Here is a 15295-nt window from a genome sequence, read left to right on the forward strand (position 1 = left end):
AGCTGCATGGAAAGTGGTATTAGGATCTAAACTCTGCCTTTCCACCCACCACATGCAGGACACTTGTACCATTTAACAGGGTGGATAAGGGCAACTCTTGACCTTCAATGAAAAAATATACACAGTAATTAATTAAAAAAAAAAACAATGGCCATTTTGAGAATTAAAACTTTTATTAGTGTATTCACATATTAGGCAAATGCAACACGCATGAAGCTTATTTCTTAGGTCCACAAGTTCTACCAATACATTAGTCTACTGGTAAAACTAGCACAAACTGGTAACTGCTTTGCCAATTTTTGAAAGGTGTCCGGCCCATTTTCTCAAGGCTTGATTTTTGGTATTGCTTCTATGCCCTAGTCATTATGGCATAAAAATATCCATCACTATCATCAATTCAGTCAAGTGATTAGAAGCTGTAACACTGGCCACATTTTTGTTCTCAAAGCTAAGTTATCACTAGCTGTACTTACAAAGTACAGAACTAGTGTAATTGATGAAACAATGGAAAAAAACAGACAAAGGCAATCCTGCTACTGCCACAATAACAAAAGAATGACAGACGGCTAGATCACAAGATTGTTAGTAAGATGTGTATTTTTCAAGTCAGAATAACCCTTCTATACAGTTTCCCAACCCAGCCCCAACCCAGACTTATTTGTAGAATATATTTCAGAATATTTTTAATATGGTGCAGCTGTAGTGTCCAAGGGTTCACAATAACATGCACTGTCATGAAGAACCTGGAAGTCCTCCTTCGCTGGTCATACCTCAGCAACCACTATCCTAGAGGTTTTGCAGAAGCAACTACTTTTAATAACAAGGCCCATTATGACATAATGAATGCGTATGATCTGGTGTGTAAGTAAACTATAAAAGCGACTCAGATAAGAAATTTAAATTCTGTTACTGAAATATGTTAAGAAGCTGCATCTATTTAAAACCTAAACAAAGAGCCTAGCTTAACCCAGGAAATAATTTTTCAAGGTATATGGCTCCAAAAACTAAACCCCATTAACTTTAGTGACATGAAAAAATGAAAAAAATACAGATGATAAGGGGTAAGACTTACTCAATGAAAAGAAAAAAATTACAGATGTAAGGGGTAAGCCTTGTGCACTTAATCCAATATCCAAAGCCATGGTAAATTCTCAGTCCGTGAGAAAAAAATCACTCATTTCAATGATCCAAGGTATAAAAAAGTCCCAAATTACACCACTGCCAGCAATATTGCTGGCAACAGATGCATCAACTCAAATGGGTATCAAAAAGTAGACTGCTAGTGTGATGGACACTCAGAATTTATAATATGAATTCATTTTAGGCCCCATTAAGTATACAAAGTATCTTAAGACTTCACAGATGAAACTCAGGACATTTCTTTCCCTTCCAATCAAGGGACTTTTCTTTAAGAACGCAGCAAAAAAAAAAAATCAGCTTTTCTATAAGGAAAGTCTTTTTATGTTTAGGACAAATTGAAAACCTGCTTATATTAAAAAAATATAAAAGAATAAGGGAGCAAAGTCTTGGAATTTCATGAGATACTTGCCCCAATCAAAAAACCAAAATTACTATTTATGGGAACTAAAATGTAGAACAGCACAATACTGTGATACTTGAGATCATGATACATTATCTGTATATATACTTAGCTATTCATGTTATTGACAACCATTAGGACACTCAATTATATACCCAATAAAAAACACCATTAAAGAGTCTTTAGAACTGTCCCTTCTTTCTGAAGAAGGCTTTTCTATACACTAAATTTTCATCTAGTATCAGAGTATAGGAAACAGAATCCACAAGGTGCTTTAACTGATGAGACCTCAAGTGCTGTTTTTTCTTTTTTCTTTTCTTTTCTTTTTTTTTTCTTTTTCTTTTTTTTCCTTTTTAAAAAACCTTTTTAGATAGTAAACAGTTCATGGGGACCACACACAAATACTACGACAGACGAGCTGTTATATTAAGTCTGTTGACTGGACTCCTTTTTTAGCCCACAGGTGACAGAGGAGAGTTTTAGGACATGCTGGAGCAGCGAACTGAAGGGGAGCCCATCTGAGTCAATACTTTGTCCAGCCACTGTAGAGGCCCGTTCAGGTGAAGCTCAATCCAGCAAGGAGTGCTTGTTACCGTCTGCCGCCTAGAAAACAAAGAATAGGGAAAAGTCACTCCATGGGGTTGGTGTCACCAGGTTTTGGGGAGGTTTCTGCCAGAAGCTGCCACAAGCTTCCCTTCTGTCTGGCAGAGATATCCTTTGGCAGCTCTGAAGATGGACATGCTGCTGGTCAAGGCTGGGCCAGCTAGGAATGGTGATGCCTCTGGGATAACAGATTTAAGAAAAAAATGAGGTTGTTACCCAGTTTTAATCGCCACAGAAGAACAGGGTGAGAACAAGTAAGAGGAATAACTCTGCAGACACAAAGGGCAGTGGAGAAGGAGGGACAGGAGCTGCCCCAGGTGCCAGAGCTGAGATTCCCCTGCATCCCATGGAGGGCACCACGGTTGCAGAGACGCACCTGCAGCCCCTGGAGGAGCCCATGTCAGAGCAGGGGGTGCCTGAGAGAGGCTGTGAGCCTGTGGGAGGCATGTGGAGAGGGAAGCCCATGCTGGAGCAGCCTGTCCCTGAAGGACCACATCCCATGGAAGTGTGATCCAAATTGCAGCAGATCATGGAGAATTGTTGCCCATGGGATGGACTCACACTGGAAAAGTTCATGTAGAACTGTCTCCTGTGGGAGGGATCTCACACTGGAGCAGGGGAAGGATTCCAACTCCTCTTCCTGAGTAGTGGCAGGAACAACACCTAAAGAACTGACGATGACATGCATTCCTACCTCCCTTTGCAGCTGGGGGAGAAGGTAGAGCTGGCAAAGGGTGAAGGTGCTTTAAGTGTTATTTTACTTCTCATTATCTTGCTCTGGTTTTGTTAGCAATAATTCATTCAATAATTCTGATTCAAGCCTGTTTACCCAAATGGTATTTGGTGAGGGTTTCTCCTGGTCCTTATCTCATTACTATTTTGCTCCATTTTCTCTCCCCAGTCCAGCTGTGGACAGGAGAGAGCTACTTTGGTGGCTGCCTGGAATCCAGTCAGAGTCAACCCACTACAGCCAGAGAGCAGGCTCAGCAGCCACAAAATTCTGCATCCTATGATTAGATATGTTTCCATCCATACCTAGTACACAGAGATAAAAATCTGTAACCATTACCGTAACTGTTACTAAACCTCTTCCAGGAAAAAAGGTCCCAGAACTCCAAAGCATTTCACATATGTAAGACAAATCGATAATTACCTGCTTGTTCATAATAAATGAAGAATATTTCACCCTGAAGAATAACATCACAAGTATTTTCTTCAAGTGCCACACCAAAAGCCTTACTTCTGAAAAGAAATTCAGAAGTGAAGGTTGTCCAGCTGATGCAGTGTTCACACCACAAACAACTGTGTGCAGCTGTATGTCAACCTTTCAAGGGTCTGCATGCATACCTGGATTTGAATTTTGTAGACAACTACTGAGAAATATGGAATAGAAGTCCTTGGCTCTGCACTGCCAGCGTGGCCAACAGCACAATGCTATGGCGATCATAAGCTCTGGCTTTTTGAGGTAAACTACATGATAAATGTACCAAGGAAATTGGCAGATGTTGTCAGAAACACTGTATCAAAACTCAGTGTGTGGTTGCACTGTGCTAACTGATGGTATCTCAAAGGAACACCAAACTTTATCTCTGATTTCCCGTAATCTTACACTTCTACATGTGTTTTGTACTACAACATCCTCACAGAAACAACTGAAGTAGAAATTGGGTTTCCCTTGTCTTTTATAACTTGCCTATAATTTTCCACAATAGAAGACCTTAATTTAAACACCATATAGCACATTTCAGTAAAGCTGAAGGACTGACAACCATAAAAGCTTCATTCTCTCTCCCACATACCTTTGTTTCACAGATCTGCTATTCAAACATCTTCCTTCTCATCTCCAAAGTAAAGAAATCAGTATTGGACAAAACAAATTCTGCCTGAGAAATCCTATTTCACTGTACCCACTCTAGGCATGGGAGTTTTCCCTAACCAGACTGGCAAGACAATGGTTGCTAAGCCAGTTTTTTGTAGTAACTCCAGCTATCCCAAGATTCAAAGGCAGCAGATTAGTCAGACACAAACGGAGCTCCTTCATTTTTACTGTCGGCATGCAGCCCTTTCCTTTAAGGAAATCTGTTTATATAAACAGAGGAACTGAAAAGGCAGAAAGATTAAGACAGTGAAGATTGATTTCAAAAGTTTCATATTTTCTAGGAGAAGACAGCAGCTGGGGTCTGTGCTCTTTCAGCACTCCACAAAACAGTTATCTTAGCTCCAAATGCCTATGTCAGAACAAAGTGATACAACAGAAAAACAAATCTAAACCACAGGAAATATAGATTGCATTTACTCTTGAATCCTCTCCCAAAGAAGGAAGTTCATTATTCCACCATTGTCAACTCTCCTACAATGTGTTTCACAACACAATTCCTCAAAATTTTACAACTGGTTCAGTTCAACAATCCTCCCTTTGCACCACGCTGGTAAAAACTGGTAAAATAGTGACAGTCACTTAGCAGCCATCTTAAAGCTAAAAACTCAACCTCTTCAACCCAAAGATTTCCAGTTCAAAGATCACTTATTACCTCTGCTGAACTTTGTTCAGAAGATGATCCTGGACCTGGATTGTTCCTGTACTAACATGAGCGTTTGACTGGTGATCTGAACTTCTACCATCCCCAATTTGGACCAACATGTAACAAAGCAAAAAGCTTTGTTAGGTATTGTGTCTACCAAGCCTATAAAACATATCACCTTGCTGTATCTGCACATTTATGCACATATGCTCAAAATGCAAGCAATGCTTTGCCTAAGCTTGTTCTATGAGAAATGTTTTTTTTCACATAATAATGAAGCACAGATGTTTTAACAAGAGTGATGGGGTTTACAGTGTTTCCTGATCCATTTCAACAAGTCAAGCCACACTAATTTAAATTCAAGGTTATGTCATTGGAGCCACCTCTTCTTGCTCTAATCCCAGCTAGAGCATATTTACAAGCTTTGTGTATCAGTAATTTATTAGCACCATCTTAAAGAGATGGGCAAAGAAATTAGTTCATCATGAGTCAGTAACCAGTTTTTGTGCCGTTTTGGCAGTGCTACCACTGCAGCTTTTTCAATCCTACAGTCTACAAACAGTTTATAGACCAACCACCAACATTCTCCCCACTCAGAATCAACTTTAACAAAAGCCTCCCCACAGTTTTAAACCAGCACTTACACTCACTTCAAGATGCCTCTATATAATCTGACTGATTAAGCCTTTCTTCTGCTCAGATTTGAATGTTGTATTTAATTATGCCTGAGTGTATACATACTCCTTCAGGGCCAAACCCAATAGCTCTTTAAACCTGAGCCAGATTTTTTTCTTACTTCTTCCTAACAAAGAGGTACCAATTTATTCCATTACTCAAATTTCTCATTTCATCTCATTAGACTACTACAAAATTGGCTTCATTTAGCTGAGAAACCTCCCCCACATACTGACACTGCTATTTACATGTATGTATTTCAAGAGCAGATAAAGGAATCAACCTAAGTGGAGCCTACACACCATTATTCAACTTCAGAAATAATATGGCTTTTAAAAAAATCGTTATATATGCATTAGGGTATTGACTTGTCAAACTTCATTCTTTCAGTGGACAATTTCTAGAGAGGTTTAAGAGATTTGTTTAAAACCACAGGTCTAGCTCTCCAAAATAATGAAATCTTTAGAACTGCTCAGTTAGACGTCAATTCCTTTTCTTTTTGGATTTCCATACTGCATTAAAAACAGGCACTGTCCTCAACTACCACTTTTCATTTGTGCTAATAGAGAACACAATTGGAATCTATTCCAAAGCAGACAGAATGCTATTTCTTTCCACTCAAAGAACTGTTTTTAGAAGTTTTACTACATAAACACAATCATCTTACTCCTGCAAAGCTTTTTCCACTGAAAGTTCCAAAATACTTGCCATCCCTTAGATGCATGCTCTCCAGCTATTCCATTCTGCAAGAGGCACTGCCCATCTCTCCGTTGGGTACCACCAACCCCATCCTGCACCACAGCCTAAGGAATTCATGCTACATGCAGAGCAGGACAGAGACCAGAATGACTGCAAGTCTAACACACAGCAAATAATCTCACAGCACAAACTGTGGAACTTTAAGATGATGGCGTGGATTTCACCACAACATGCAAGCCAGCAGGGCTGAGCAAGGGAACGGAACTTTGACGACATTCCTTGCTCAGCAGTTGGCTTCAACGCAACCCTAAAATCAGTTTATGGACTTTGTAACTTAGCAGTTCCATAGCTGGGGGGGGGGAAAATGGAAAATATGGGTTCAATTTGCAGAGAGCATATCCACAATAGCAGCAAGAAGTGTGTATGTATGGCTTACATACATACAAGCCAGACAGAAATGGTATACTAGTGAAAAAACAAAAATTATTAACTCAAAATTTAAGAACAAAGGAGGTTAATTTCTTACCTGTATTCAGCCCCCCATCCTTTAACAAAGCTCATTCTTATGGTACACATTCTAGTAAGCTGATAAACTGCTTCAAAGCCCTGATTCACAGATTGAGCCAGAAGAGCAGCAAATTCTTGGTTATTAAAGATTTTTAGATTGCATCCTATAAAGATTCAAAAAGGTACAGTCAGGGAATACACTTGCACTTGCTACACAGAAGTCTGAATCTATGAAGAAACTACAAAAAAAGGAAAGCAAACATCATACAGTGACCACCTCCACTGGGCGCTTTCACCCAAGACCTTTGGCAGGCCACTAACCTGGAGGAATCTTGCACACAGTTGCAGGATGCCAGCCGTATCTTTGATTGCAGTTGGGGCTCTGAACGAAGATCGCGCTATCACTCAGGCACTCGGCAAAAACCTCTCCGCCAATGTAGTACAGACGCACTCCCCTGCCTGTAGCAAAATTCAAAGGAACTCTAGTTATGGTATGACTAGATTGGGGAACAAGGAAGTTTATTTTTCAGGGAAAGCCAAGGTTTTTCTTTACAACACAAACAGAAATCAATTATCTACACGACCTCACTGCTGCGCTGACAGCTGTAGCAGGAGCAGAACACAATTAAATTGGATTTTTCTCCCACGAATGCAAAATACATGAAGGAAAAGCAGCATAATTTTTGGTCAAAAGTGAAAGAGCCTTTTTTAGCCATATAATGGCTTGCAACCAAATCCAAGCTCAGAAGCAGTGTTCATAAAACAGAATTAAAACTTGTGCTAATATTAAGGCATTGTATGTGAAGCAGTACAGGCCACTATGATCAAAGGAGAAAACATAAGATCACCACTGCAAAACTCTCCGCTTACATACACCCACACTATTTCACAGCCTATTGCATATCCCGTGCTGCTTTAAAAAAAACAATATGATTTCATTTAGCCCTATTACAAACAAAAAAAACTGTGAAAAAAAACAAACTCAATTTTCCACCTTTAAATTGTTACTTTGTTCTGTCTCTGAGTGGAAAACAAATCTGCATGGTTTATTTCTAGCAGAAAGTAAATAATGTGCAAATGATCTCCCAGAGAGAACTATTTATAATTAACAGGTACTTTAGAGGCCATAGTTTCCATTCGCCTTTTTCGTTAAAACAATTTTTCAAACAAAATGCGAGCTCCCTCTATTAAAGAGTAAGGGCTCATGAGATTTTTGCTCTTCCTTATCATTGATCATTTTGACCAGTCAGCACAAGCACAGCCTGGGTTTCTGCACATCTAAAATTTTATTAGACAAGCATCTGGATTTGGCATTTGGACTAGGCATAAAAGGAGTCAGTTCTACTGAAGAGGTTGAAATTTTACTGCAAGTAAAAATAACAACAACAACAAATCTCATAAATGTTGCTAATGAAAGTATCCAGAAAAAAAAAAAGAATGAATGTAGTTTACTGAAGAACCTGAAGTCAAGACACTGCATTGTGGAAAACAACATTCTTGACTAACCATTACAAAGAAAACCTTAATCATGTCAGAACAATGGGTTCTCAATAGCAGCTTTTCCCATTCCAGAAAAGAATCCAGAATTTCATTCTATCGGTGTCCATTCTGCATTTTATAAACTACAGTAAACTAAGCAACATGGGAATATGTTGTAATTAAAGCTTAAATTTCAATTACAAGTAAATCTGAATATAAATGCTGCCCAGGGCAGAGTGGTCCATTGAGGATGCTGGAAGCCACAAATCTGTCCCTGGGATGCTTTGGTGCACCATCATTTTCCAGAAGGCAAGAACAGCAATGTGAGCTACTGGAGTGCCACACAGTAGAGTGGCTTGCTCCTGTGCTGCCCGGAGTGTGACAGCTGTGTGACTGCAGCTGCCACCAGCTATGGGGCTACCAAGTGAGGAAAGGCAGCTCCTTTCAGCTCCAGCCATCACTACATCTCTTCCCAGTTCAAACTGGCTTCAGCAGCAGAAGCTGCCATGCTTCTCCCTAATTTCAGAAGCAGTGACTCTGTCTTTCCACTTCTGTTCTCAGCCAGTGAAACCAAACTATCCTTGACAAGCCCTGAGAGATATGGCTGATGGCTGGCTGCACAAGGGTGAAAGGAACCCAACACACATCCTACCTGGGTCATTCCAGATAATTTAACCAACAAAATGAAATTAAATAGTTAAAAGATCAGAGATCTTTACCTATATGTCGCCTTGTCATTTCCACTGTAGCATTTCTGTTTACATTGGAAAGCAGACCTAGACAAAATCGCTCTGAATTTGATGGATCTGTAAAGCCATCTACAGTCAGGGAAGGCTGAGACGCATGGAAGGTTTCTCCCACTCTTTGATTCAACTCATAATATGCTATTGAACACCAAAACGCAGGCTCCGAGTAAGTAACTGGTTGCAAGTCTAAAAAAAAATTTTAAAAACCAAACTTAACACAGATTTTGAGGCTGAAAGTAGATAGATCTACCCTGCTATTTGTCTCTCCCAGAAATGACAGCAGTAGTCTCCTCAAACTACTCAAACTATATTTTGCTTGCTGTCCTTTTTACCTACTTCAGTAAACAGAATGGAATTCAATCTTCCACACAAGGGAATGAGGAGGGGAAGAAGGGATGATCTAATCTGACCACAGCTCATTTAGTTCAGTACTTGCATTTTGCTCGGCAAAATGATTAAGCTAATGGTGCTCTGAGCGCCAGACGTTGAGACATTCCTGTTGCCTTTTCTGTAGCTTGCAAACATTTTGGCAGCATTAAAGAAAAGATTAAACTATCAAACATGGAACAACAAAAAGAAAAAAAAAAAAAAAGATAATCATGTTCTTTTGCATTAAACTCTCTCTTTAGATAAAGGTAGTTCCAAGCTACTTTATTGTCCCCTACTAGAGACTCTTCCCTGTGTATCTTCAGGCTTTTTTCTTCACTGCTTCCCCTTTTTACCTACCCTAATTACTTACTCAGCGTTCTGCATTTTCCTGTCACATCCTGTCACCATTCCTTAAACAAACCCATGGCAATCTGATCTTCCTGCGGCACTTACAGACACACAGCAATAGCACTGGATCAAAGCAGGTGGGCTACTAATGTGGGAGCAACTACTGTGCTGTGGTTACAGGTGAAACAGTACATGAGAAGAGCAGCAGAACACACACGCAAGGGAGACAGCAAGTCTGGGCAGCATCACAGAGAGGCAAACATCCTTTTAAACTATTCATTTTATAAATGCTATTCCTGCACACAAAGATACTACTTCTTCTCTTTGCTACGAGCTCAACAGGTACAGAAATAGAGTAATTGTTAACAAGTGATTAACCCAGCCCCACTATGCTTAACACCAGGAAGCCAACACAAGAATGACCTCTTAATATAGCTCTTAATTTCTTACAGCACATTTTCACTTTTAAAGTAATTACATATATAATGAAGAATCACTACACATGGAGAAATAATTGTAAGTATTTCCAGCTTACCCAGGCTATGATTAACTGGAGAGAGAGTACTAGGAGACAGCTCTGCTGGAGATCCTGTTGAAGCAAGACAGACAGGTTTCAGAGCAAATGTTTTTTATTATTTCAGATCAGTAGGCATAACCATTATCTACATCAGGTTTTCATTGAAGTTTTTCAGAGTAAGAAAAATCAGTTTTCTGGAATATCACACACTTACTCTGAATTAGGATTTCATTTAATCTTCCAGACTTCTGTGTACCCCCACTCCTTGTAAAGACTCAATTAACTTAGCACTGTATTTTGGCAGAACTGCCACTTTGCACACACTCCCAACATCATTTATGCACTTCTCCAGTGAGAAGGTAGTGATTTCCCAAATTCAGTAAAAAAACAGGTAAGAAAGAGTCGATGAGACAAGCAAGACATTGCCTCTCTGTTCTCAAAGGAAAAGAGTTATCTTAGAAAAGACCTTCCAGTATCTGAAGGGAGCCTTCAAGAAAGTTGGAAAGGGACTGTTTACAAGAGCAGGTAGTGACAGGAGAAGAGGGAAAGTCTTCAAACTGAAAGAGGAGAGATTTAGATTAGATATTGGGAAAAAAAATCTTTATGCTGAGGATGGTGAGGCCCTGGCACAGGTTTCCCAGAGAAGCTGTGACTGCCCCATACCTGGAAGTGTCCAAGGCCAGGCTGGACAGGGCTGGGAGCAACCTGGGGTAGTGGAAGGTGTCCCTGGTGGAAAGAGACGGTCTCTAAGGTCCCTTTTATCCCAAACCATTCTATAATTTATGATTCTATGATCGCCAGAAAAGAGCAAGCTAAATTTCCTCATTTGAGGAAATAGAATTATTTCCCAGAAGGAGGAATTTAAACACTCATAAAAAAATGAACTCTCCAACACAATTTGCACACAAGGTGGCAAAATACAGAAAAGCTTTCACAGAAACATTCCTACAGTGACCACTGATGTCAGGCTGTTTTAATTCAGGTATTTATTGTCACATAGTGGGAAAATATTGCAGTTCTTACAGAAACTGGTGCAGCAGATTCCAACTTACTGAAAATGGTTGCTAACATTAGCTAACCAAGCACACTCAAGTCTGCCAACACACAGCAGGAGGCTCTTACCCAGCACATTAACTGTGCTTTGTCCAAGTCTAAGGTCAACCACATTATCTAGAAACCCTTATGTACAAAGGCACAAATGCCATTACTTTTGCCACAGAACCTTCCACACAAGAACTAATTTTAAACATGGCAGAAGTGGTAAGTTTGTCAGAGTTAGAGACGGTTCTCAGAACACAGACTGTCTATACCTTGTTTAGGCCACAGACATTGTGCTTCAATGAACCTGTTTGCCGGGGAATGGTTGAAACCAATTAGCTATTAAAATCTATTTTAAGGGTTTCTGGTCAAGTCTTAATTAGACTTGTATGCTCCTGTTACAGAACAAATGTAATATACTTAGTAAGTCACAGAATGTTTTAGAAGCATTTCCCTGGCAAAATCTGCTTTGTTCATTAAAGACTGAAAGTGGTATTTTAGGCATAAAACACCAGATTTTACAGAGGAAAACTGCAATCATCTTTAGGGCTGAATTCATGCTCCTATGCAGAGGGATCACAGCTACTAATACAAAGCCTTGAAAGTGATGAAAAATAAATGTTACCTGTATCCATGCTTTGGTTCAGCTGCTGGTCACTTGTTTCTCCATCTTCACTGATATATCCTGGAGGAGGTGTTTCTTATAAAAAAAAAGAAAAATCCACCAATTTGTAAAATGACTAGGCAAACTATTGTAAGATCCAAGTCTTGTGGATTCTGTCATGACATCTTCATGAGCTCTGTTATACCTACCTGAACACTGAATCTGAATGTAATTTGCTGTCCCTTTTTCCTTACAGTAGGACTTCAAACAGGTTACCTGCCTTATTGGTATGTAAAATGTATCTTCTTTTGTATGTCAATCAGTTGCTGAAATTTGTTATATAAATATCAGAATCCTTGTTTGTTCCATTTAAGATAAGTTGCTGTCACTACAATGAGTAACAATTTTGTAATTTTGATCAACAGCTTTCATATTTAGTAGAATCACAAATGAAAAAAACCATCTGGTGATTTCCACAAAAAAATAATGTGAGCTGTCTTCATGTAGGATAACCATCAGATCAGATACCCTCCCACACCTTACTGAAGCTGTTAGATTTAAAGGTTGTTTTTCAGTTCAGCTCCCAAATATGTATTTCTTCCATACACAACAGCTGATTTGACTCATTTATAACTCTATTGACTTAAAACGCTGCTAAAGTTCTGTTATTGTTACCACTGATACTTCTGAGCTCTATTAAAACTATCATCTACTCTTTTAACTAGCTTTCTTTAAAGATAGAATTCCACAGACCAAAGTAAATTCAGTACCAACTTTGAAGCGTTCTGATACCAGAAACTGTGTCTAATTCCTCTGAAATATCTTCAAAACCCAGGAGAGTATACACGTTCCTTTTTTCCACTCAAGATGTTCTTTGTAATCCACATAACAAGTTAACCAACTGCATTTCAGGAAATAAATTTCTTTGAACTGGGCAAATGTCTTTTCCTACATATTATAGGCAAAACCTGTGTTTCTTTTGTGAAAGTGTTTGAAGCTAACTATCTCTACAATCACCTTAGAATTGTCTCTGAAACTCCCAGGGGTTAAACATCTTTAATTGCACTATTACCAAACAGCAGAAACTTAAAGATAAAGACTTTTTGCTTAAGAAATAAAATACAGTTATAACAAGCATCATGTCTGAGATGTACTGCAATATTATGAGATCAGAAGGAAACCAGTGAGAGGAAACTAGATTAAGTCAATTGATTAAATTAAAATTAACTGAGAGAATTTTATCTTTGATTCATTCTGTGCGCTAAGTATAGACTTGACAGAATTCAATTTAAAAGGACAATTAAAGGAAATCATCACTAGTAAGAAATGCAATAACAAAAATCATATCCATTTTGAAGATTTTTACAGCATTCATTGTGATAAAGGGGACTCCACCCTTCTCCAAATCATTAGCTACAGCTAAACCCACAGCTGTGGCAAAAGGTCAATACACATTTCTAATCCAACCCATGACTCCTGTTTCCAGTTGCTAATCTAGGCTCTTTGGCACAGATTACTTTCCATGTCTAGTCTCTGCCCAAACACAGAAGATTTATTCTACCTAGTACTATTAGCAGTTTAGGGTCAGAGGATGAGCACCACACAGCTGGAAATGAGTACTCAGGTGGGACACCAAAAATTTAGAGCTTGAGTGCTGCCAGAAGTGTGGGTGATGCAGCTCAGCTCATCCAGAACCTCAACTGGAACATGCAGCTCTCAAAGGCCACCCTGAACCTTCTCTCTTGCAGATCAAGTACTGAGACAGGTCTGGGGTACAAAGCTACCAGATGTGAGCCTGCCCTACCACTGAAGAAAATCGTTCTCTGAAGAAGGCTATCAAGGCACACAAGGCTTATCAGAACCCAGCCAAGCGTTCCAGATTAAGTCCGCAAGGTCAAATAAAGTAAGATAGCATGATATGAGCACAGGAGGAGGGTGTCAGTGACAAAGAGAAGGAGGTGTGGTTACCTGCATAAACATTTGAAGATCATGTGAATGCCTACAATCTTCTTGAGCAAACTTCCTGCAAATAACTACTTTAGCTCATTTCCATAGCACTGTGTTTGCAGAAAGTGGCTTTCAGGCAAGCTGTTTGCAAACCTTACCAAAAGCCCTCAGTTTGAGTTAAAGTATAAGCAAGTTAAGAAAGCAACACCAACTCCTAGTGCCTTCAATTGCTCTATAAAGATGGAAACGGATGAGACCAAAATTAAACAGAAAGGTCAAATTAATTGATTGTTTAATGCCATTTCAATTCTTGGATATATTTAAAGAAAACACAAGCAACATTCTGCTTAAGACCTGTAAGTACAACTTATGTACAAATATGTATATTGCACATATTTGAGTTTTGGGGCAGTCATCTCATTCTTTCAGAGACTCCAGATGTGAATTTTCAGCTTATTTGTAACATGAATGCATTAAACATTTATGAGCAAACTTCAGCTTTGCTTGGTTTTACACTCCATGCGACTTCCTGAAGAGACAGGAAACAGGAAGTTGGGGCAGGAAAAAAAGGTCACCAATTTTGTTTCAATGAGGGTAACAGGGTTTCAGGTGCAGCAGTTCAGCATTGTTTATTTTGGGGTGGAAAAGGGGGAAAAGAGAGTGAGGAGAAACTCTTTAACAGTTCAGTATTGTTAGGTTGCTCTTTCATACAGAAAGATAAAACAATATGCACACAATAGTAACAAAAAGCTAAAGGAGACCACTACTGATGTGAACTACAGATCAAAACAGTTAAGTCACTACATTGCAACTTAAAAGTCTTCTCCACATATTACACAGGATGGGATTGAGCATCAGTTTATTACTCAATCTCAAATGCACAGCTATTGGCAACCCCTTGCATGTTTATGAAAGAGGCTTAAAGCAGAAGGTGAAGATCTACCGTGGACTTATTAGCATTCTGAATCTCAAGCTACTGAAACCAAGTCAGCTATTGTGAAACGACAGCAATATAGTTTCATGCAGGATCACGTTCTGCAAACAACATTGTTTAGGTATTTCCACTGGAATTAGTACATGAGATCAACTAAATCTGATTCAGTGGTGCATATTTCAATTAATTTGATCATTTAAAAGGATGAAATGACCATCTTTGTTCCAGGGGCACAATGTCAGAATATGCTGTCTAGAGTGGGAGTTAAGAAAATACCTGGTATGTAATTGCTCTGTGGCTCAATCCCAGCTGGAAAGTTAGTGTTCTCAGGAATGGAATGGGTATAGTCATCCAGAGGTGGCAGCTCCGTTAGGATCTCAGTGTGCCGTGGCACGAGCACAGGAGGCAAGACTGGAAAGGCAAAATTCAAAAATCACTGGTAATCAAAATACACAATTTTGTAAGATAAAATGAAAAACAATAAATCTAAAACTTTTAAGAGTTTCTTCAGATGTTTTGAAATCTTCTGAAACTCAGCACTGCTAATTCTACATTTGCACAGCTAGTTACTGGAAGAGATGTGATTCCTGAGGTGCCTTAAATAAGACCACTCCACATTAACAAAGGTAAATCAACTTTTTTATCGTATCTAGTCTGAATTGCCCCTGGCCAGCTGGAAACTGCTAGCAGTCCTGGAAGTGTTTATAAACACATTTGTAAAGATTTTTCAGTAACTTTACTATTAAGAACTTTCAGGGATACGATCT

General features: G+C 39.1%; 1 protein-coding gene across 3 annotated transcripts in view; it reads right to left on the reverse strand.

Moving 5' to 3' along the window:
- Positions 1-226: 226 nt before the first annotated feature.
- Positions 227-15295, reverse strand: part of SMAD2 (SMAD family member 2) — a 50058-nt gene continuing 34989 nt past the window's right edge. For 2 of the 3 annotated variants that reach the window (XM_058824180.1, XM_058824179.1), the window contains 7 exons: positions 14805-14939; positions 11669-11743; positions 10024-10077; positions 8745-8957; positions 6868-7005; positions 6566-6710; positions 227-2143 (listed from right to left, as the gene is read on the reverse strand). In XM_058824180.1, coding sequence (XP_058680163.1) covers positions 2020-2143; positions 6566-6710; positions 6868-7005; positions 8745-8957; positions 10024-10077; positions 11669-11743; positions 14805-14939 — 884 coding nt within the window. In that variant the 3' untranslated portion in view covers positions 227-2019. Of the gene's footprint in view, positions 2144-6565; positions 6711-6867; positions 7006-8744; positions 8958-10023; positions 10078-10668; positions 10732-11668; positions 11744-14804; positions 14940-15295 lie in introns of all 3 variants that reach the window. The other variant, XM_058824178.1, reaches the window with a different exon arrangement.

The sequence above is a fragment of the Ammospiza caudacuta genome, chromosome Z, assembly GCF_027887145.1.
Source record: "Ammospiza caudacuta isolate bAmmCau1 chromosome Z, bAmmCau1.pri, whole genome shotgun sequence".
Classification (NCBI taxonomy): domain Eukaryota; kingdom Metazoa; phylum Chordata; class Aves; order Passeriformes; family Passerellidae; genus Ammospiza; species Ammospiza caudacuta.